The sequence below is a fragment of the Nothobranchius furzeri genome, chromosome 3 (assembly GCF_043380555.1).
Source record: "Nothobranchius furzeri strain GRZ-AD chromosome 3, NfurGRZ-RIMD1, whole genome shotgun sequence".
Lineage (NCBI taxonomy): Eukaryota > Metazoa > Chordata > Actinopteri > Cyprinodontiformes > Nothobranchiidae > Nothobranchius > Nothobranchius furzeri.
In genome coordinates, this window is record NC_091743.1 from 84,187,993 (window position 1) to 84,209,047 (window position 21,055).

At 46.8% G+C, this 21,055-nt stretch overlaps 1 protein-coding gene across 3 annotated transcripts in view; it reads left to right on the forward strand.

The window, feature by feature from the left end:
• The window catches only part of si:ch211-246m6.5 (von Willebrand factor D and EGF domain-containing protein), a 52,007-nt gene that overhangs the window by 17,321 nt on the left and 13,631 nt on the right, over window positions 1–21,055 (forward strand). For all 3 annotated transcript variants that reach the window (XM_015958041.3, XM_054734510.2, XM_054734504.2), the window contains exons 14-26: window positions 70–231; window positions 307–411; window positions 2,043–2,157; window positions 3,032–3,306; window positions 5,594–5,813; window positions 5,886–6,023; window positions 6,846–7,262; window positions 7,447–7,617; window positions 10,072–10,427; window positions 10,502–10,976; window positions 12,158–12,253; window positions 12,329–12,424; window positions 12,661–12,756. In XM_015958041.3, coding sequence (XP_015813527.3) covers window positions 70–231; window positions 307–411; window positions 2,043–2,157; window positions 3,032–3,306; window positions 5,594–5,813; window positions 5,886–6,023; window positions 6,846–7,262; window positions 7,447–7,617; window positions 10,072–10,427; window positions 10,502–10,976; window positions 12,158–12,253; window positions 12,329–12,424; window positions 12,661–12,756 — 2,722 coding nt within the window. The remainder of the gene's footprint in view (window positions 1–69; window positions 232–306; window positions 412–2,042; window positions 2,158–3,031; window positions 3,307–5,593; window positions 5,814–5,885; window positions 6,024–6,845; window positions 7,263–7,446; window positions 7,618–10,071; window positions 10,428–10,501; window positions 10,977–12,157; window positions 12,254–12,328; window positions 12,425–12,660; window positions 12,757–21,055) is intronic.

Sequence of the window (21,055 nt, forward strand, 5' to 3'; positions counted from 1 at the left end):
AAAGAGAATGTCTCATGTCAAACACATCACTTCAAAGTGTCCATTTATCCCTCTGATTTGTTTCAACAGTACGTGAACAACGTTTGGGTTCCAGGAGAGCAACAGCGAACAAAAGCCACGTTCCTCAGCTCTAAGGTTTTGGAATGTGTTGTTCCAGCACTGAGCAGCACTGTTGTCAATACAGAAGACTTCATGATGGATGACAAACCTTACACACGATGGGAGATCAAGGCATCAAATCTAATTAATGTTTGGTTGCTGAAGCTTTTGCCTGGAGCAAATAAAACCATCTCTTTTCTGTTGCAGGTAACTAACGATGGTTCCCAGTACAGCCAGGCAAAGGTGTGGATGATTTATGATGGTGTTTGCCAGGTTTGCGAGGCATCACACTCAGGACTCTGTAAGTTAAAGGTAACTTACATGCTCAGCAGGTTAACTTATAGTATTTGTGAATACTGTCGTGGATTGCTTAGATCGTTTAATCGTATGACCTTAATATTTATTAAACATTAAACTTCAGAGGCAAATTAATGGTTCAGTAAGATAGAATTTTACAGATCAAAACAGTCTAATGTCTCAGTGATGTTAGAAGGAAAGTTACATTAAAGCAGATTTCCTTCTCAGCCTGTTGGGGGGTTGTCAGTCTTTTTCCTTTTAAAAAAGGCACAAAAGGGATGTAGTACTTTTTAACGATCTGCCCCGCCTCCATAGTTCCTGGTTCCAGAGCCAATCGTATTTGAGCCAATAAAGTTGCAAAGTTTGTAATTCGACAAAAAGCAGCAACATTATGGACAGGATGCTGCGGTCGTAACAGGAGATGCCCAGAAGTTATTACTCGTGCTCCTGAGAAGCCACAGCATCTTTTTGTTTTACTCTTATATCCTGTAGAGACGGCTAAAGGCTAACACTGAGTTAATGATGCTAACGTTGAATTAGAAAAATAAAATCATCCCTTAAAAGATCTCAAGCTAATTTTTCAGTAACCACGACTACCAACAACTCGATATTACAGGGAAATGTGTTTATCTACTTGTCAACGTACTGCATATGACTCGTCTTCAATTGTCATCATTTCTCTTCTGGTGCTAAATAATAACAAAAAGGTCTAAAGAATCAAATGTTATAATACAAGAAGCCAATGTTCTCAAATGTGGACAACATCGTCTCAGGAGGTAATATCTCGGGTTCAAATTCTGACATTATTATTGAAAACCATAAACCTAAAAGGAAGACATTAAATGAGCTCTCACGCTGCTGTCAGCCGACCAGGGGGTCCTGATGTTTTCATTGAAAAGCTGATACAGGAACAGCTCAGAACTAACACGCACGCACGCGCGCACACACACACACACACGTGCGTGCACACACACGCACTCGCACACACACGCACGCACGCACGCATGCACGCGCGCACACACACACGTGCGTGCACACACACGCACTCGCACACACACGCACATGCACACGCACGCACGCACACACACGTGTGCACACACACACGCACGTGCACACACACGCACACGCGCACACACACACACTCGCACACACACACACGCACACACACGCACACACACGCACATGCACACGCACGCACACACACGCGCGCGCGCACACACACGCACATGCACACACACATGCACATGCACACACATGCGCGCGCACACACACGCACACACACGCACTCGCACACACACGCACACGCACGCACACGCACACACACGCGCGCGCGCACACACACACACATGCACACACGCACATGCACACACACACACACGCACGCACGCACACACACACACAGACACACACGCGTGCACACACGCACACACACACACACACTCACACACACACACTCACACAAACACACACACACATGCACACACACACACACGCACGCACAGACACACACACACACACTTAAATAGGCACACGTGGGTGCTAAAGCTGGTGAATATGAAACACCAGATGAAGTGAGATTAGAGTTCCTGCTCCTAACCTGAGAAAGGTCCACAAGCACAAACTTTTGTCCTGCTTGCTGGTTCTAGGACGGCTCGTGCAACATAGATGGGATGTGTTTTGCAGCAGGAACAGTTAATCCCAGCAGTCCTTGCCTTGTCTGTGACCCCGACACCTCCAAATTCACCTGGTCTGTGAACAAAGGTAAAACTCTTTATGGTTGTTTAAACTCAAACGGCTGCTTTAAAGAGACAAACAAGACTTCCAAAAAATGCTCTAATTTACTGTATTAGAGGTTAGCTGCTGCTCTGCTGGGAGACCAGCTGTGATGCTGTTTGTCTCCATTAGCAGATCAAAGGATGCTTCCTAGCATGCCCTGACCTGCCGTTTAACCACTCCTGAGTGGGGGGCAGGGGGTGAGGGTAGGGGGGTTAAATCACATGGTTGACTCACCCAGACTCATAATCACACTGGAAGTGTTGAGGAAGCATTGCAATAGATGAGAGTTACCTCTTTAGCACTATGATGTGAAACGAGACAAGAGGAAGGAGATCTGTTTTTAGGCTTTAACAAGTTTTATCTTTTGGTATTTCTGCTCCAATAATTTCTAACAAATTCAGATCATACACACCTCTAAGTTAACTCCAGATTAGCAAAAGGAAAAGAAACTTTGAGGAAAAAATCTGAAAAATAACTAAATGAAAAGTTTTAGGACTGAAAAAAAAATGTCTCCATTTTTGTTTCTACGGTTCGTAACTAAAAACGCCTCAAGGTGCCGTCAGTGTTCTGTCATCGTAGATGTTTAGAAGCAAAAACTGTGGCCTGGCCCTAGAGGATGCTGCATGATCTGAATCATCAGGGGCTGCAGCTGAGAGGAAAAACTCCCAAATATGGAGATTTGTGTTTATGACTCTTCCAGAAACAGCCTTAAGGTTTTTGCTCATAAAGAGTTGGTTACAGGACAGGAACCTGCTGTCATCAGACACTTGTAGGTGTAAATAAGAAGGTGTGAACAGCTGGTGGTGAGCCACATCATCACACAACGGTCTGATGCTTTTGTTTCTCTGTCTGGTTTCAGTCAACCAGCCGCCATCTTTCCATCAACCCCAGACGAGCCTGCGGACGTTCGTCGGGGAGAAATTTGTCTTCCAGTTTGTGGCGTCAGATCCGGAAGGGTCAGCGCTCCTGTTTCAGCTGGAGAAGGGTCCAGTGGGGGCTGTGCTCTCCCCTGCTGGTCTTCTCATCTGGAGAGTCCCACCGCTTCCCAGAGAGGAGGAGGTTCATCCGGCTAGATTCTTCTTGCTCTTCACCGTCTCTGATGAGTGCAATGCCCGGAGCACATTCACAGTGGAGGTAAAGCAGCAGGAGGCGTGATAAAGGGCTGGAATTACCGGTGCAGCCCTACGATGGCTACACTCCTACTTATCCAACAGGAGTTTTTGTGTCAGTTTAGGTGAAACCTCCTCGACCTGGGCGGGACTCAAGTGGGGTGTGCCACAAGGGTCTGCACTGGGTCCGCTTCTTTTTGCCATCTACTTACTACCGTTGGGGAATCTTCTTCGGCGGTTCAGCATGCGTTTTCATTTTTATGCTGATGACTGTCAGATCTACCTCCCCCTTCAGCGGGGGGTCGATGGGTCAATATCAAAGCTTGTAGATGCCTTAGAGGATGTGCGCTCCTGGATGGCTACAAACTTTTTACATCTGAATGACGCTAAGACTGAAGTAATTGTACTTAGCCCTGGCATGTCTACACGCCCATGCGATGCTGTGAATCTGGGCCCTTTAGCATCCAACATGAAGACCACCATCCAAAATTTGGGAGTACAACTGGAATCAGCCCTTAAATTCGTCTTCGTCTTCGTCTTCCTCCGCTTATCCGGGTCCGGGTCGCGGGGGCAGCATCCCAACTAGGGAGTTCCAGGCCGTCCTCTCCCCGGCCTTGTCCACCAGCTCCTCCGGCAGGACCCCAAGGCGTTCCCGGACCAGATTGGAGATGTAACCTCTCCAACGTGTCCTGGGTCGACCCGGGGGCCTCCTGCCGGCAGGACATGCCCGAAACACCTCCCCGGGGAGGCGTCCAGGAGGCATCCTGACCAGATGCCCAAACCACCTCAACTGGCTCCTTTCGATCCGGAGGAGCAGCGGTTCTACTCTGAGTCCCTCCCGAATGTCCGAGCTCCTCACCCTATCTCTAAGGCTGAGCCCGGCCACCCTACGGAGGAAACTCATTTCGGCCGCTTGTATCCGCGATCTCGTTCTTTCGGTCATTACCCAAAGCTCATGACCATAGGTGAGGATTGGGACGTAGATCGACCGGTAAATCGAGAGCCTGGCTTTCTGGCTCAGCTCCCTCTTGAACCGTCACCTTATCGTGGTGGAGGAGTTTGAGAGCCCTAATGATCCTAGGAGCTATGTTGTCTGGGGCACTTAGTGCCCCTGGTAGGGTCTCCCATGACAAATTGGTCTTAGGTGAAGGGTGAGACAAAGAACGGTTCGAAGGATCTTTCATGGCGGTTAAAACGAAGAGTCGGAGTACCCGGCCCGGAGGGTTACCGGGGCCCCACCCTGGAGCCAGGCCTGGGGTTGGGGCCCATGAGCGAGCGCCTGGTGGCCGGGCTTTCGCCCATGGGGCCCGGCCGGGCCCAGCCCGAACCGGATACATGGGCTCGTCCAACTGTGGACCCACCACCCGCAGGAGGAACATGAAGGGTCCGGTGCAATGCGAATCGGGTGGCAGACCAAGGCGGGAGCCTTGGCGGTCCAATCCCCGGACAAGAAAACTAGCCCTTAAATTCGACGCGCAAATCAACCAGGTTGTGCGATCGTGTTTTTTTAACTTGCACCGACTAGCCAGAATTTAGCCCCTGCTGTCCAGAGTACATTTAGAGACTGTCACACATGCTTTTGTTCTTTCAAGGCTCGACTACTGCAATGCACTGTATGCCGGCCTTAGTCAGGGTGCGGTAGCACGCTTGCAGTTAGTACAAAACTCAGCCGCTAGGTTCGTGACAGGCACTAGGCGCAGGGAACATATCACCCCTGTGTTGGCATCCCTTCATTGGCTGCCTGTGCAATACAGGGCAAAATTCAAGGTCTTGGTACTGGCATACAAGGCCTTACAAGGAACTGCTCCAGCTTATCTCGGCAACCATTAGCATAGGCATGCCCCCTTGCGGGCCCTTCACTCAGCCGGCAGGGAGCTGTTGATCGTTCCAGGCACTAAGTGCAGTTCACGGGGGGACCGTGCGTTCTCGGTGTTGGTACCTGCGCTTTGGAACCAGTTACCTTTGGTGGTGCATCAGTCACCCTCATTGGGGGGTTTTAAGACTCACCTTAAGACCCATTTTTTTGTCAAGACTTTTCAGGATTAGCTAATTTTACCCGGTTTCGATGCCCCAGCCTCTTAATCTTTTTCTGGATTTTATTTTTTGCTTTTACTCTCCTCTTTTAATTGATTTTATGCTGGTTTTACGATTGCTATATTTTATTCTGATGGTTTTATGTTTTTATTGTGTTGTGTTCAGCACCTTGGGCGTCTGCATTGGTCGCAGAAGGGGCTTTATAAATAAATGAAATGAATGAAATAAAAGAAAATGGAGGTTTATTAAATAATGGTGGTGTTTCTGGTGTGATCTAGGTGGAGGTCATGCCATGTAGCTGTCCGAATGGAGGCACCTGTGTAACGGATATCAACTTCCCTGCGGGCAGCGGGAGGTACCTGTGTGCTTGCCCCCACGATCAGCAGGGTGAGCGCTGCCATGACGACACAGACGAGTGTTTGTCAGCACCGTGCGCAGCAGGAGCGTGCATCAGCACGGCCTATGGGTTCAGGTGTGATTGTCCTGCAGGGCTGAGAGGTGAGAAGCTCTAGAATCCAGAAGCAGAAGCAGGTTCTGGTCCCCTCTGATCTGGTTTGTGCGCTTCGGCAGGCTTAACGTGCTTGGAGGACATCAATGAGTGTGAGAGGAAACCATGTTTTCCAGGAGTCCGGTGCTTCAACAGCTTTGGCTCCTACCACTGTGGACCCTGCCCTAAAGGCATGCTGGGAAATGGAACGTCTTGCACTGGTGAGATAAAAACCTATAACTATAAAAGTACAAAGGGTGCAGGTGTAGCGTCTTTGGGGGACACCATGTTTCCTTCTGGCCGGCTCGTCTGGCCCCTCACCCCATCCTAACCTTAACCCAGTTTCCCGTTCTGAATTTCCCACCAGCCGTGTTTGAGAGGAACGAGATAACTAGAAATGAAGTTTTGCATGCGCAAGTGGGTTAAGATTAGGATGGGGGTGAGGGGAAGGTTAAATTGCAACAGGGTAAAGGTCACAATTTGGTAAAATCGGGCTCCCAACGCATCGGAAACAAACGCTTGGTCACCCTTCGTCAGTTTTAGCCGCTTCGTGTGTGAGAATGTGTTGCACGTTCTGGAGATCGGAAGTTAGATAATTAGTGTTGTATTTGTTTAGTTGACATGTTTGTGGTCTGAACCTGGCCTCCAGAATCCCACAGGGATCCACTTTGGATTTTACTAACAGCTTTGGTTTGGTAGAAGCAGAACAGATCAGTGTCAGGCTTCTTGGACACTGTCACTTAACATTCATGGACTCACCCATCTTGATTTTGGGAAGGCTGTTGTTGGTTTAGCATCCAGGAAACAGCAAAGAATGTCTCAGCTAGTAGAAGCTAACCGTTAGCATTACAACTTACAAACCATTCATTCCTACTGCAAATGTATTAAATGTGAGTAAAGACGACCTTGAAACGAACTTGAGCCTCTCATTGAAGATCCGGTCACTAAGAAACCTCCTCACTGCTCTAAACGCATCTTAAGAACATTTCAACGAAAAGATGCTACAAGGAAATCCAAAGTGAATTTCTTTGTTTTTCTCTAAGGAGAGACTTTTAGACCTGGTCCCATCACTCCAACGCCTCTCCATCATACAACCACTCTCCAGGTGTCTGACGTTCTGCTGCAAGCCTCCAAAATTAACATTTTTCAGAAAACCTCAACTGGAACCTCGTCACAGGTGAAGACCGAGTTGGGCAACAAAACCCAGAGAGCTGAGTCCATCCCAGGATTTTACTCCAATGCAAAACTCCCCGAAACACCGGAAACCAACATAAAGGTCAAAGCAGATGCACCAGAGAACATTCTTCTGTCTGAAAAAGCTGGGAGAGGAAAGCTGAGCTCATTCAACACACCCATAAACATCTCAGAGAGTAAACAAGTCCAACTGGACCCATCTAAAACCAGGGCTGGAGTCACTTTCAGTTCCATTACAACATCTGGAGCCAGCAGAACATCTGCAGGTGAAATGAACAGTTTCTATTCAATCTCGTTTTTATTGTCAGAGCCCATCTGATCCCTTGGGGTGAAGTTTCCCTGTGTTTCACAAGGTTGGGGTCAGGACCCCAGAGTAGGTCCCAGATCTCCAGACAACTTTTTAACATTTAGAGATGGACATTTGGTCTGATCGGAGTTTACATTTCCCAGGATGGGCTCCTTCTCCAGCCCTAAACGTGTCGGCAACGTGTGCCAGCAGGCCCTGCTTCCCAGGGGTGCAGTGCATCAACCGCAGACCTCCACACGTCGGCTACGTCTGCGGCCGCTGCCCTCCTGGACTTTATGGGAATGGTCGAGTCTGCACCAAAACCTCCAAGGAAGGTAGGAAATGTTTTCTCTTCCATTAGGTCTTGAATGCAAAAAGTGTTTTTTTTTTTTACTGTGATAAATGACTTTATGTTCTCTCAAAGTGCCTAAAATACAGATAGAAAACATATTTTCTTAATTAATGGTGAATTATTGTCTCAGAAAAAAGATGTCGTGTGGATTCCTGCCTGAGATATGAGGGTTTGGAGGTTCTGTTTCCACTCATGTTCTTTGTTTTTTCTTGATCAAACAGAATTTCATTCAATGTTGTGGATAAATCAGCACGAGTGGTTAGAGACGCCTAAATGTAACTCGCCCACAACGTTTCAGCCTAGAGTTGTTTCTCATGAGTGGAGCAGGAATTTGGGAGGAATCCTGCTTTCATCCCGTTATTACGGATCCTGTTGGGAATCTGACCAACAGGGTCGGAGTGTTTATGCAGACGCCTCAAATATGACATGAACTGGTAACTCTTATTGTTTTGGCTGCAGGACTGCTCCTTTAAACACAACATCGATCGTTGTGACTCAAACCTCCAGAAGAATGAGCCACAGTAATATTGGATGGTTTCTGGGAGAGTTCATGTTTCAGAGGTTTCTTTGGGGGAATAAAGTCTACCTGGGTTTGTTTGTAAAAGGCAGCTGTGTGTGTGGGGTGGGGGGGGGTTCGACTCTTCACAGCTGATCAAACCTTCTATCTCAAGCAAATTCAAGATGGCAGACTTTAGCAAACTCAACAATAACTAAAACTGGGTCATTCTTGACCTTTTCTTACTACAATTATTTTTTACTCTATGGTTAATGAGAAGTGTAACCACATTCTGTGAGGTAAACAGGCTGCTGTCCACATTTTTAGGCTGTTTCCACGGTAGTACTGGCAAAATATTGTGTGGACAGAAGAAATCAAAGTTGAGTTTGTTTGGAAGAAACGCACAACACTATGTGTAGAGAAAAAGAGGCACAGCACACCAACATTGCCGAAAAGCCGTGGAGAAAGGGCTTTCTCTGTCTGTGCTCCCAAGCTGTGGAATGCATTACCACTACTAGTGAGGCAAGCACCAACAATTAGCATTTTTAAATCTCGCATGAAAACTCACTACTTCAACCTTGCATATAATACATAATCATGGACCACTTTCGACATCTGCATTCTTTCTACAATAGAATGCACAATAATTAACATCTGTATTACTGTGGTTCTTTCATATGTTTTTATCTGTTGTTTCACATTCCTTTGCGTTTTTAGTGTTTTACGACTGTTAGTTCGAGTATTTTCTTGTTTTCATTTTTTCTTATTAACTATGCTTTAAATGTCATTCTGAACGTGTTAATTTAACTGTAATCTTTTAATGTACAGCGCCTTGTCTGGTTGTAATGCCATGTTGAATGCGCTTTATAAATAAAATGGTATGGTATGGTATGGTAACATCAAAACCTCATCTCAACTATGAAGTATGGTGGTGGGGGCATCATGGTTTGGGACCGATTGCAATCGTGAAAAATGAATTCCCAAGTTTATCAAGATATTTTGCAGGATAAAGCCTAAATTATACTTCTCCGTCTGTGTCAGTGCGGAGACACGCAACGCCATTATCCCTCCTTGCGGGCCTGCTGGAGAGCCCTCGCAAGGACGGACGGAGTCGAGCTCTCTTTTCTAAACATCCATCCGTCGAGACAGAGAATGCAAGCTTGTGATTGGTCAGGGCACCGCTGTCGTCTACACCGCTGCCATTGCGCCCTCAAAAACATAAAGAGAGCCGAGGATAACTAGCGGCAGACACGGAGAAGCTTGAAGAATGCCTCGCGAAAAAAACTCTAAAAATATGAACGTTTAATCCCCCGTGACTGGAGGAGTGAAAAGATACGCAGCAAGCGTTTTATTTGTGGATGGAAATGACAGGTAACGTGGGTTTAGAGGTGGCGAGCCCATGAAGAGGTGGAGGAGAATGAGAGACAAATTTGTCCGTGTTAAAACGTCTCTTATATACAAAAACACAATATAAACACACTATCTTGGACTGGATACATGACAGGATACCACAGAACAGCGCTACGCCCTCTGTTGTCCTGGCAGGAAATTGTTTTGCAACACTCCCCAGGAGACGGAGAAGTATGAGGGCAAAACATCTCCTTCCGTGCGTGCCTGCGTGTCCCTGTTGGAGCTGACGGAGAAGTATAAATTAGGCTTAACTTGAGGCCACCAACCTGTTTAAGCAGCCCTAAAAGCCTAAGCTGTAGCCAATAATTGGCTTTCTTATACTAACATATGAAAGACAGCAGAGTAGTTGGCTTTGTTTATGGCATGATACCCCCCCCCCCCCCCCCCGCCACCACCACCACCACCACCACCACACACACACACACACACACACACACACACCTCAAATTATCTCCAAATTCAAAGCGAAACAATAAGCTCACAAAAAATAAAAAGCAAAGGCACAGACATTACATCCTGTTTTTTCCCCAGCATCAAATCTCCTCCCTCAGCAGCAGACGTTTGGCAAACCCATCCGATACCAACAAGAAGTTAAGAGCAAAGCCCCCCACCTTCACCTGCCCAGCCTTCCGTCCAGGTACAGCATCAATCGCCAGTCCTCGTCAGTTACGAGGCCGGACAGTCCACCTCGTCAGGATCTCGTAGCAGAGAGAGGAGGCAGGACGGGGAGGAGGGAGGCAGTCACCTCTGCTGCCAGGGTTGTCAAAACAACACTCAGTGATGTCTCATCAAATTCCTACACCACGCAGGAAAATACCAGTTCCAGATCAGATGCCAGGACGTACTCCAGATCAAGAATCACGACTGTAAAACAGCCGGTTTTTCAGGTGACTATTCTTTCTGTACAGACAAGCAGTCATGATGTGGTATATTAAACTTTCCTATTTTTTATGCTTTTTAGAAGACTGAAGGAGCTACAACCCTTCAGGTGCTTCCACCTTCTCAGGCTAACAGTATAAGACCTGAGCAAAGAGTCCAACCACAGATCAGCCATTTAACACCCACCCACATTAAACCATGGACCCCTCCAAGACCTCTCACCGCCGCCCTCACCGCTCTATCCTACACTCTGCCTGAATTAGAGTTCTCCGCTGATGGAGATAATGTTGAATCCAAATCAGAGGGTTCTGATGTGCTTTCATTAAAGCCAGCACCAACCATAACAACTCCAGGCAAGCCAAACTACAATTCCACGCCACACAAGGTTACCTCCAACTTTTCGAAGGTCAGCAGTGGCACAACCACCAACATACATGTGACAACTTGCTCCGATCATCCATGTTTTCCTGGCGTCTTGTGTGGGCCAGCTCCAGATGGGGCATTCCACTGTGGGAGGTGTCCTGTAGGATACACCGGAGATGGACGAACCTGTCGGGGTAAGGCTGATCCACCAGCGTGGTCACTTCCTCAGACAAAATAGTGTTCCATTGGGGTTCTCTAATGTAGGAACCAGGGTAGTTTGCTGGAACCATTCTGCAGGAAATAGAGCTAAAATCTAGCCAGGAAAGTTATCCAATACATGTAAATATTGTAGTCTGGCCAGACCCATAGACAGAGCTCTGTGGTGGAGCAGAATCCACGGTTGTCTTTCAAACAGTCTCCACATGCTATTGAACAGTGCTGGGACCAATCAGAGTAACAGACAACATGACGTTATCATTGCTACAGAAATCAGTCAACAGGGCCAGGTTCGCCATACACCATCAAAGGAGAAATAAAGGACTCAAGTACCTCTAGTTGCTTGTGTCTCAAATAAAAGTCCAAACCTAAATAATGCAAAGTTTTGAACAAGTGTAGTTCCTGAGCTGAGTCTATCTTTGAGGGTTTTCTCTGTTGCAGCTCTGGTGCTAACCCCGCCCAACAAACATAAAACACTGTGACTGGCAAGACACAAAATGGTTTGAGCCAGTGGTAGACCTGCTGTGGCTACAATGGAACGTGGCTAGGCCATCCTGCAAAACAGCATCTTTTGGTATTGCCACGGTTTGTCTGAAACAGATTCCTAGAGTAAAAACATTCCTGACCTTCAACACTAATTAGTTAGCCATCTGACTATAGCCATGAATACTGCTCCGGTCAGAGGACTACTTCTTGTTTCTATAAACTCTGGACACTATAGACACTTTGGTTGATGTCATCAGCATGTAGGGTAATAAATAACTAAATGATGCTTAAAATGATTGAAATATCCACTTAATGAAGCAATAATTGGTTGTTTGTCCCTTCACTGTTGTACAGTTGCAAGAAAAAGTATGTGAAACCTTTGGAAATATGTGGGTTTCTGAACGAAATGTGATCTGATCTTCACCTAAGTCACTGATATTTGTAGAAATGACAGATACAAGGTTTTGGGAAAACTGTTTCCGTGTGAAAGAGGTCTGAGTTTAAGAACTGAAAGAATGTCATACATCTGAAACAGTCCATTAGCCATCTGCTACCAGGAGACTTTCAAATAAAATGTTTAGATGCAAATCAAAAAGGGAGAGCTACAGACCAATACTTTGGAAACATTGTATAAATTTCATGGCCTCAGTGGCGTTTCCTGTTGGTTTTAAAGCTGTTTGCAGGAACTCCTGTGGCAGAAACATGGAGTGTGCTGCTCCCAACACGTGCCGCTGCAAACCAGGATTCACGGGATCCAGCTGTCAGACTGGTACAGGAATAACGTCTAAGATAAATCCCTTCTATCTTTCTTTTGTTTAATATAACATTTCATATGTTTAATTAGCAATCTGTGATCCAAAGTGCACAAACGGAGGCATTTGTGTCGCACCGGATGTGTGTCAATGTCCCAGAGGTTTCCATGGAGATGTTTGTCAGCAAGGTAAAGATTTAGTGATCTGATAAAAATGGGCTCAAATGCTTTATGTATTTGTTGGGAATTGGAATAATTATGCAGCACGCTAACCTGGGGAGCTCAGTCTGGGTACTGATAGATTTTATAGTTTATAACATTATTTTTATGTTATAAACTATGAAATCTATCAGTATTCCTCATATTTGTATGCATTTTTATAGTATATTTTATTATAAAAATAATTTAGATCTTTTTTCGTGCAGCTTTGTGCAGGTTAGCGTGTGAAAATGGAGGCAGCTGTGTGGGGTTGCAGACCTGTTCCTGTCCTTATGGGTTTGTTGGTCCAAGATGTGAAACAAGTGAGTCAAAAGTCGTCCTCAACTTTATCATTGGAGTCTTTTCTGGTGATGATGTAGGCACTGAAGGCTGGATTAAAGAGGCCATTCTGGGGTAAAACTTTTAACCACTATTAACTTTAGGGAGGTTGGAAATGTACTTTAACATCTCGATGTGTATTAAAACTGAATTAACTGCGAACTCCAGTTGGAAGGGTTGGAGGAACGCAGACAGCGGAGCATTGCCTCCAGCTCCTGGTTCATCCTCTCATATTGCCCATTTGATTGAGGATGAAACCCTAAGGTAAGTGCGACCTTGGCCCTGAGACAGGAAGCAAAGTCTTTCCAGACTCGAGAGATGAACTGGGGGCCACGGTCAGAGAGAATCTCCACAGGGACTCTGCAGGGACTCTGCGGCGGAGGGAAGGACCTTCAATGGTATGAGATGGCAGGCCTTGGAGAACCTGCCAACTACGGTCATGATTACAGAGAATTCTTGTGAGGGGGGAAGACTGGTAACAAAGTCCATTGCGATATGGGACCATGATTTAGATGGAACAGGTAACGGGTTGAGTAGGCCAAAAGGTGGTTGGTTCCTATAATTGTTACGGGCACAGGTCTGACAGGCGGAAATGTATTCCTTAACATCTTTGAACATGGTGGACCACCAGAATGATTGTCTGATGAGTGCCACTGTACGGCTGACTCTGCGGTGAACTTAGAATCTTACAGTGTGGGCCCAGTGAATGACCTTACTCCTGACTGAGGGGGGAACAAACAGTGTGTTCGGGGGTACCTTGTCTGGGCTGGGTGTAGCTTTAAGGGCCTTGAGTACTTGGTCTCAGACCTCCCAGGTGATGGCTCCAAGGACACAGTCTGGTGGAAGGACGGTGGCTGGGTCCGGATCAGAGTCAACGGAGAACTGTCGAGAGAGGGCGTCAGGTTTGGTGTTCTTTGTGCCTGGTCCGTAAGAGATAACAAAATGGAACCAAGAGAAAAACAGAGACCACATAGACTGTCGTGGATTCAATCTTTTAGCCTCCTTTAGGTAGGCGAGGTTTTTTTGATCCGCCCATATGATGATCAGAATCAGAATCAGAATCAGAATGAATTTTATTGCCAGTGCTCAGATCAGATCAGAGCATAGGAACTTGACTCCATAGTACAACCTGACCAAGGTTACACACACACATATAGACAGGACAGGTACAGGCAGACCACGGGAGCAGCCATGACAGCGCTCCTTTGTAGATGAATGAGGGAATACATGAGGAAAGTTCAGGGGAGGGAGAAAAAAGGCATTAACAGGGTTACACCAGCAGGGTGTAGCACTCTAATGCAAAAAACACCCGACATGTAAGCACAAACGTCACAGTTCACAACATGAGACCCGGTAGGTAGGGGGGGGGGGGGGGGGGGGGCTGGGATCCTGGTTTCCTCAGCGGGGGCTGCCTGTGGCGCTCAACCAGCTGGCTCCGCAGGTGGGAGGGAGGTCATGGGGAAGCACAGAGAGCAGTGAGTCCTTCAGCTTAATGACCTCGGTAGAGACCACAATCTGAAGGCGGGGGGTGGGGGGGGATAGAGTTTCACAGCATTTGTCTGCATTCCTTCCATCGTGGGGTTTTTTGCACGCAACTCCAAGGCTGCTTATGGCATCAGATTCAATAACAGAACTTCGTTTGGGTCAGGCAGAGATAATTTTTCCTCTCTGCCTTAAAGTCTGTATTGATCATTCAAGTCCTCCAGTGAAGCCAATTAGGTGATTAAACATCTCCACACGTCCGGTGACCCTTTCTGAGATGTTATCAATCCTGCGCGCTAACACCGGTAACACAGCTAAGACATTGTCCAGCTTGCGATTCACCTCGAGCAACGTCCCAGTCTGTGAGGTATCCACACGGACGGTGCCGTCCATGGTTGCGGGTCGCCCTCCAATCGCTCCCGTCATCCCAGTTTTACGGAAAGCCAGATATCCTCCCACTCCAATCAGAAGAAATCCGACGATCATCAGGCCAAATATCCACATATCTTCGACGTCCTCAATGGACAGCTGAGAGAGACAGATGATATTCCACTTGTTCCAGGAATCGAACATATATCCCACTGCATGTGTCCCTTGAGGGCAAGCGCGAGCCCCCTCCTCCGTTCTCATCGTAGAAAAAAATCTTATCAATCGCATTGAATGACCAATTAATTAAATCCATGCTGAAAAAAATAGTGATTGCAGAGGAAATGCAGAGAAAAGCTCTGTAGGCAGACGGGACAAAAAGAGCCTTGGGAAAATACAGATAAGTGAGGAAAGGCAGAAGCGACTGCTCCCTGTGAGTGCCGGAAGAAGAAATGGGGTGCTCAGCTCCCTCCAACCAGTGTCTCCACTCTTCTAGGACGAGTTTTATGGCCAGAAGTTCTCAATCTCCAACGTCATAGTTTCTCTCGGCTGGAGAAAGGCGTCAAGAGAAAAAGGCACAGGGACGGAGACGGTGGTCTGTGGGAGAGACTTGAGACAAAACGGCACCCACTCCCATATCGGATGCATCAACCTCGAGTGTAAATTGTTGTGACAGATCAGGTCGGGTAAGAAAGGTTGCATGAGTGAATTTCTCCTTGAGAGAGGAGAAAGGCCTGGCAGCTTCAGAGTTCCAAGCAAAAAGTTTCTTGATGGAGGTTAACTGAGTTAAGGGTGTGGCTGTCTGGCTGTAGCCTTTGATAAAACGTCTATAAAAATTTGCAAATCCAAGAAATCTTTGCAGCTGCTTACGTGTCTGCTAGGACCTTTTCAGGGTCAGGTTCCAGTCTCCCGCTCTCGAGAACGAAGCCCAAAAACTTAACAGATGGTACATGGAAATCACATTTCTCTGCCTTGACGTAGAGCAGGGGTTCCCAAAACTTTTCAGTCCGTGACCCATAAATTAACAGTTTCAAAGTCTCGCGACCCCCTGGAGATGAGTGAAATAATTAAACACACACGTGGAACTTAATCTTTAATAAGTGTACTCAAATAGACAGGTTTAGAACCTTCAACAGGTAAATATGGCACGAATTTACATTTGAAAACTGTAAAAGGCGACTCTGAAAACATTCTTGCTGTTGTGTGCAAACTTTAACATGTAACAATCCTTGGCAGTTTTGATAAGAACAAGGCAGTCAGTTAGCATTTTGGTTAATTTTCAGCTTCTAAAGTGACAGCAACTCAGTGCCACAACAATCTCCACACTTTCTCCCTAATTTTACTCTCTCCCGTCCCCCTCCCTGCACACGCTCACACATACACAGCATTGCCATGGCAACAAATGGACCTGCATCTCTGCCTCCCTTGAGTAAACATTTCCAGAACATATTAAAACAACACTCCTAAATGGGTTACAAATGTTTGTAACAAATGCAATTCTTGATGAAATCTTAAAAAAATGGTAACGGAAAAGTGCTTTCATTTCAATGTAGCAAAAAAAAAAAAAAAACTCATGCAAAGTCACAAACAATGTAATACAGAGGAACTTTGTTTCCGTGCTTATTCACATTTTCAGAATGTATGAGATGGGTGGGCAATATGCTTGGAGCCGAGTAAGTCCATTCTGGGTTTAATTTTAGAGATGGCCACTCGAAGATCATCCTGCACGTTAAGACGTGATCTGTATTTATTTTTAATATATGTGAGGGTTGAGAAAGTCTTTTCGCACAGGTATGTGGAGCCAAACGGCATCAGAATGTCAATCGCAGCCTTAGAAAGCTGTGGATATTCTCTCTCAACTGAAATCCAGAACTCAGCAAGCATCTTTGAGTTAAAAGCACTCTTTAAGGTGCGGTCACTTGACAGTTCAACCAGTGCGTCCTCAATGTCAGATGACAAATGATGTGTGTTTGTTACGGTGAATGGAGATCTTATCCAGTCATATTTTTCTGGAGCTGTTTCCTCAGGAAAAAACTTGATAAAGTGATCCAAGAGGGTTTGAAGGTGCATGGTGATATACCCCTTAACGGTGTTAACACACAAATCATTTTCCTCCATGAACTCCTCCAGTTCAGGAAACATGTCAAAACAGCCCGTTTTTACTCGTGCAGACCACCGATCCAGTTTCCTTTTGAATGCATTAATTTTGTCATTCAGTGACATGATGTTTGCATTTTAAACTTGTAGTGATGTGTTTAACCCATTCAGCTTGTCAAATATGCAAGCCAAGTATGCTAGCCTTGTTAACCAGTCAGGATCAGTCAGATGGGCAGCAAGGTGAGATCCGTGCTCCAACAAAAATAGGCGCACCTCATCCCGCAGCTCAAACAAGCGCCTGAGAACGTTTCCCCGTGACAGCCACCTGACTTCTGTGTGGAAAAGCAGACTTTGATGCTCTGATCCCATTTCGTTGCAGAGAGCAGCAAACAGTCTTGTGTTCAGAGGACGGGATTTTATGTGGTTGACAATTTTTGTTGCACTCTCAAGCACCGTTTTAAGCTCTGGGTCTAGCGATTTACTCACCAGAACTTCTCTGTGGATAATGCAGTGCGTAAAGTTTATGTGTGGGGCCACTTGTACAACTCTTGCTTTAAGTCCTTTATTTTTCCCCAGCATTGCTGCAGCACCATCTGTGCACACACTGATGCATTCATCCCAAGACAGCCCCTCCTCTTTCAGTTTTTGATCAATTTCTGTGAAAATGTCCTCACCTGTGCACTTTGCTGACAGTGTGGTGCAAAAAAGCATGTCCTCGTGAAGTTTTCCATCAAAACTGTATCTGACAAAAACGAGCAGCTGTGCAGAGTTTGCGACATCTATGGATTCATCTAACTGCAAAGCGTATTTTCCTCTCTTGACTCTGTCAATCAACTGAGACTTGATGTCCTGCGCCATCTCTGTGATGCGCCGGGATATTGTCCCATCAGACAGCGGGACCGCTTTCAGCTCCTGGGCTTGTTTATCCCCATGCATTATTTGGCTCATTGCGATGGCAGCGGGTTTTATTAGGATCTCTCCGATTGTGTGCGGTTTTTTTGCCTGTGCAATTAAATATGCCACCTCATATGATGCCTTTTGAGCTTTTGCAGAGATTGTTTTCTGGTTGGTCATAACTTTCTTTTGGCTTTGAAATGCTCTCTCTTTTCGACGGAAGAAGTCTGCTAGTTTAGCTGCAAATGAGGAGTGCTTAGTTTTCAAATGTCGGAGCATTTTTGCAGGCTTAAAGCTCTCATTTGCAAGCAACTCATTGCACAATACACATTGGGGGTATTGTATTTCGTTTATAACAGTGCACGTAAATCCATACTGGATACATTCCTCTCGATACCTGCGAAATTTAGGCGAAGGCTGATTCAGCTGCGCCTTGCGCAGCAGTTTATGGGCTCCTCCTCCCGCCTCAGATGTGGAAGGCGGACCCCCGCTGTTCTCTGAGTCTGCTGCTGCATGATCAGTTGGCTTCTGTTTGTTGTCTCTAATCTGTGTTAACCAGCGCTTCATATTGCATATAAACAATATTACCGTAAAACTTTTTGGAATATTTCAGTTGTTCAGAAGAAACGTGTTTACCGCGGCGCTGCAAAGTAACCCGTCGGTCGCAAATTGAACTGCCGTAAAGAGCCTTGTTTCGCGACCCAGCAGGGGCGTATTGCGACCCCCGGGGGGTAGAATGGCGAATGGCGCGAACACGTCCAGAATGCTCCTCAGGGGTCCTTGAAAAAATCAGAATATCATCAAGTTAGACTGTGACAAACTCATTCATAAAATCACCCAAAATGGCATTGACCAAGGACTGGAAAACCACTGGGGCATTTGTGAGGCCAAACGGCATTACCAAATACTCGAAATGTCCTACTGGTGTTTTGAATGCCGGCTTCCATTCGTCTCCCTCCTTTATACGTACAAGATGGTACGCATTCCAAAGGTCAAGCTTAGTGAAGATGGTGGCATCGTGTATGGGTTTGAACGTTGATGATTGCAACGGTAATGGGTATTTGTTCTTTACTGTTATTTGGTTGAGGCCTCGGTAGTCGATGCATGGCCTGAGGGATCCATCCTTCTTAGAAATGAAGAAAAACCCGGACCTCAGGGGAGATGTAGATGGTCGGATTATTCCCGATGATAGGGACTCCGAGATGTACTGTATTTCTCCATGCACTCTCGTTCGGGTTTGGAGATGCTGTAGAGACGGCTAGAAGGAAGAGGGGCTCCAGGAAGCAAGTCAATAGCAGAATCATATGGTCTATGTGGAGGTAAGGAGGATGCTTTGTCTTTTGAAAATACCTGCTGAAGGTCTAGGTATTCCTCGGAAACTCCAGTGAGGTCAAGAGGTGGGATCTCCGGGGGGTCGAATCTCGGAACCGAGTCAGGCTGGACCCAGACGGGTAAAGTGACATTGGTTGCTCCACATCTCTACTTTGTTAGACACCCAGTTGATGTGAGGATTGTGGGTCTTTAACCAAGGATGTCCCAGGACGATTGGAGACTGGGGACATGGGAACACAATAAATGAAAGTGCTTCGTGATGATTAAGAGAGATCAGAAGTGGAACAGGAACGGTTTTGTGTGTGATTGAGGTCAATGAACTGCCATCCAAAGAAGAAACCATTCTAGGGGTCGTTAGTGGGATGGTGGTGATCTCGAGCTGTTCCGCTAGCTGTTGGTCTAGCAGGTTCTGTTTGCGTCCTGAATCTCTCAAAGCCTGGGTGGATATGGTAAGTTGGTTAAAGGAAACAGTACAGTCTAAGGCACACTGAGAAGTCATGATTGCTGAAGAACCACTCACCAGTATTCTCGGAGCTACTGATGGGTCTTGGAGTTTAACTGCTTGGGGCAGTCGGACACAAAATGGCCAGCTAGGCCGCAATACAAACAGAGGCCTGATCTCATTCCTTTGCTCTGCTCCTCTTGGCTTAATTTGCCCGACCCACCTGCATGGGTTCGCTTGGAGGTGAAGATGGAGCTGACTGAAAAACCTTGGACTGGGTGTGATTTTGAAATGAAACAAAAGGGTAATTACCTTTATGACGATCATGGAGTCTCCTCTTGATCCGGTTACAAAGTGTGATTAAATCCTTTAGGTCCGAGGGTTTTTGGCGAAAAGCCAGCTGATCCTGGAGTCGTTCATTGAGAGCTTGTGAGAAGGCTCCTTTAAGTGAGGCATTGTTGAGGGTTGAAGCGGATGCCAACATTCGAAATTCTATGGCGAAATCAGCCACCGACTGCCTTTGTGTAGACTCCAGATCTGTTTTGCTAGTTCAGAGCCGGACTCGGATTTATCAAAAGTTTGGTTGAACTCGGACAGGAAATCAGTCAATGGGCCCGTGAGGAACCTCGGGGAGCAGCTCTTGGCCTCCGCCCACCTGAGTGCTTAGCCGCGCGCAAGTCCCACTATATTGGGCCATTCCCATCTGTACCGGGTCGGCCCGGGCCGGGTAGTGTAGGTTGTTTACATATCTGGGTGGCCTGGTATTTTTCCGGGCCAACCAAGGCTCATTCTCAGCCCTCTTCTCGAGGGAGTCTGCTTCAGGCCGACCAGGGCCGACACACCCACTGCTGACAGCAAATTCACACCTTCCATTAGAGCAAGCCTCTGATTGGTGGGTAGAATCAGCCCACATGGGCTTAAGACAAGGATGTGTGGAATCAACCGGGCCAGGCTGGGGCCGACTGGGGCTACCCGGCCCGGGCCGACCCGGTACAGATGGGAATGGCCCATATGTGAAATCTTGGCTGCGTCAGTTGCAAAAGTCTCTGGAGATCATTGGAAGGCCAAATTGCACTGGAGGAGAAAGCCTCTACAAACATTTCGATCGCCATCGAACATGTCAGGAGGAGGTGACATAGCGACCCGGAAGTCTGGTGGACCGGAAGGTGCAGCGGAACTAGGTCCGGGCGGACTCGGGGTTAGAAGAGCAGAGGGTTCCGGCACGGTGAGTCTATCATTTAATTGTTTCACCAAATTGCCCAACTGAAACAGGGTTTGATTTGTGTTTGAAAGTTGCTCTGTGAGGGACTGGAGGGTAGAACCGTGTTGAGATAAGGCTGCGGCGATAACGGGCGGAACTGATTCAGTACTGAGTTTAGGAGAATGGCTGGATGATTCTGTCATGTTGTGTGGCAATAGTCTAATGGGCCATTCCCATCTGTACCGGGTCGGCCCGGGCCGGGTAGCCCCAGTCGGCCCCAGCCTGGCCCGGTTGATTCCACACGTCCTTGTCTTAAGCTCATGTGGGCTGATTCTACCCACCAATCAGAGGCTTGCTCTAATGGAAGGTGTGGATTTGCTGTCAGCAGTGGGTGTGTTGGCCCTGGTCGGCCTGAAGCAGACTCCCTCGAGAAGAGGGCTGAGAATGAGCCTTGGTTGGCCCGGAAAAA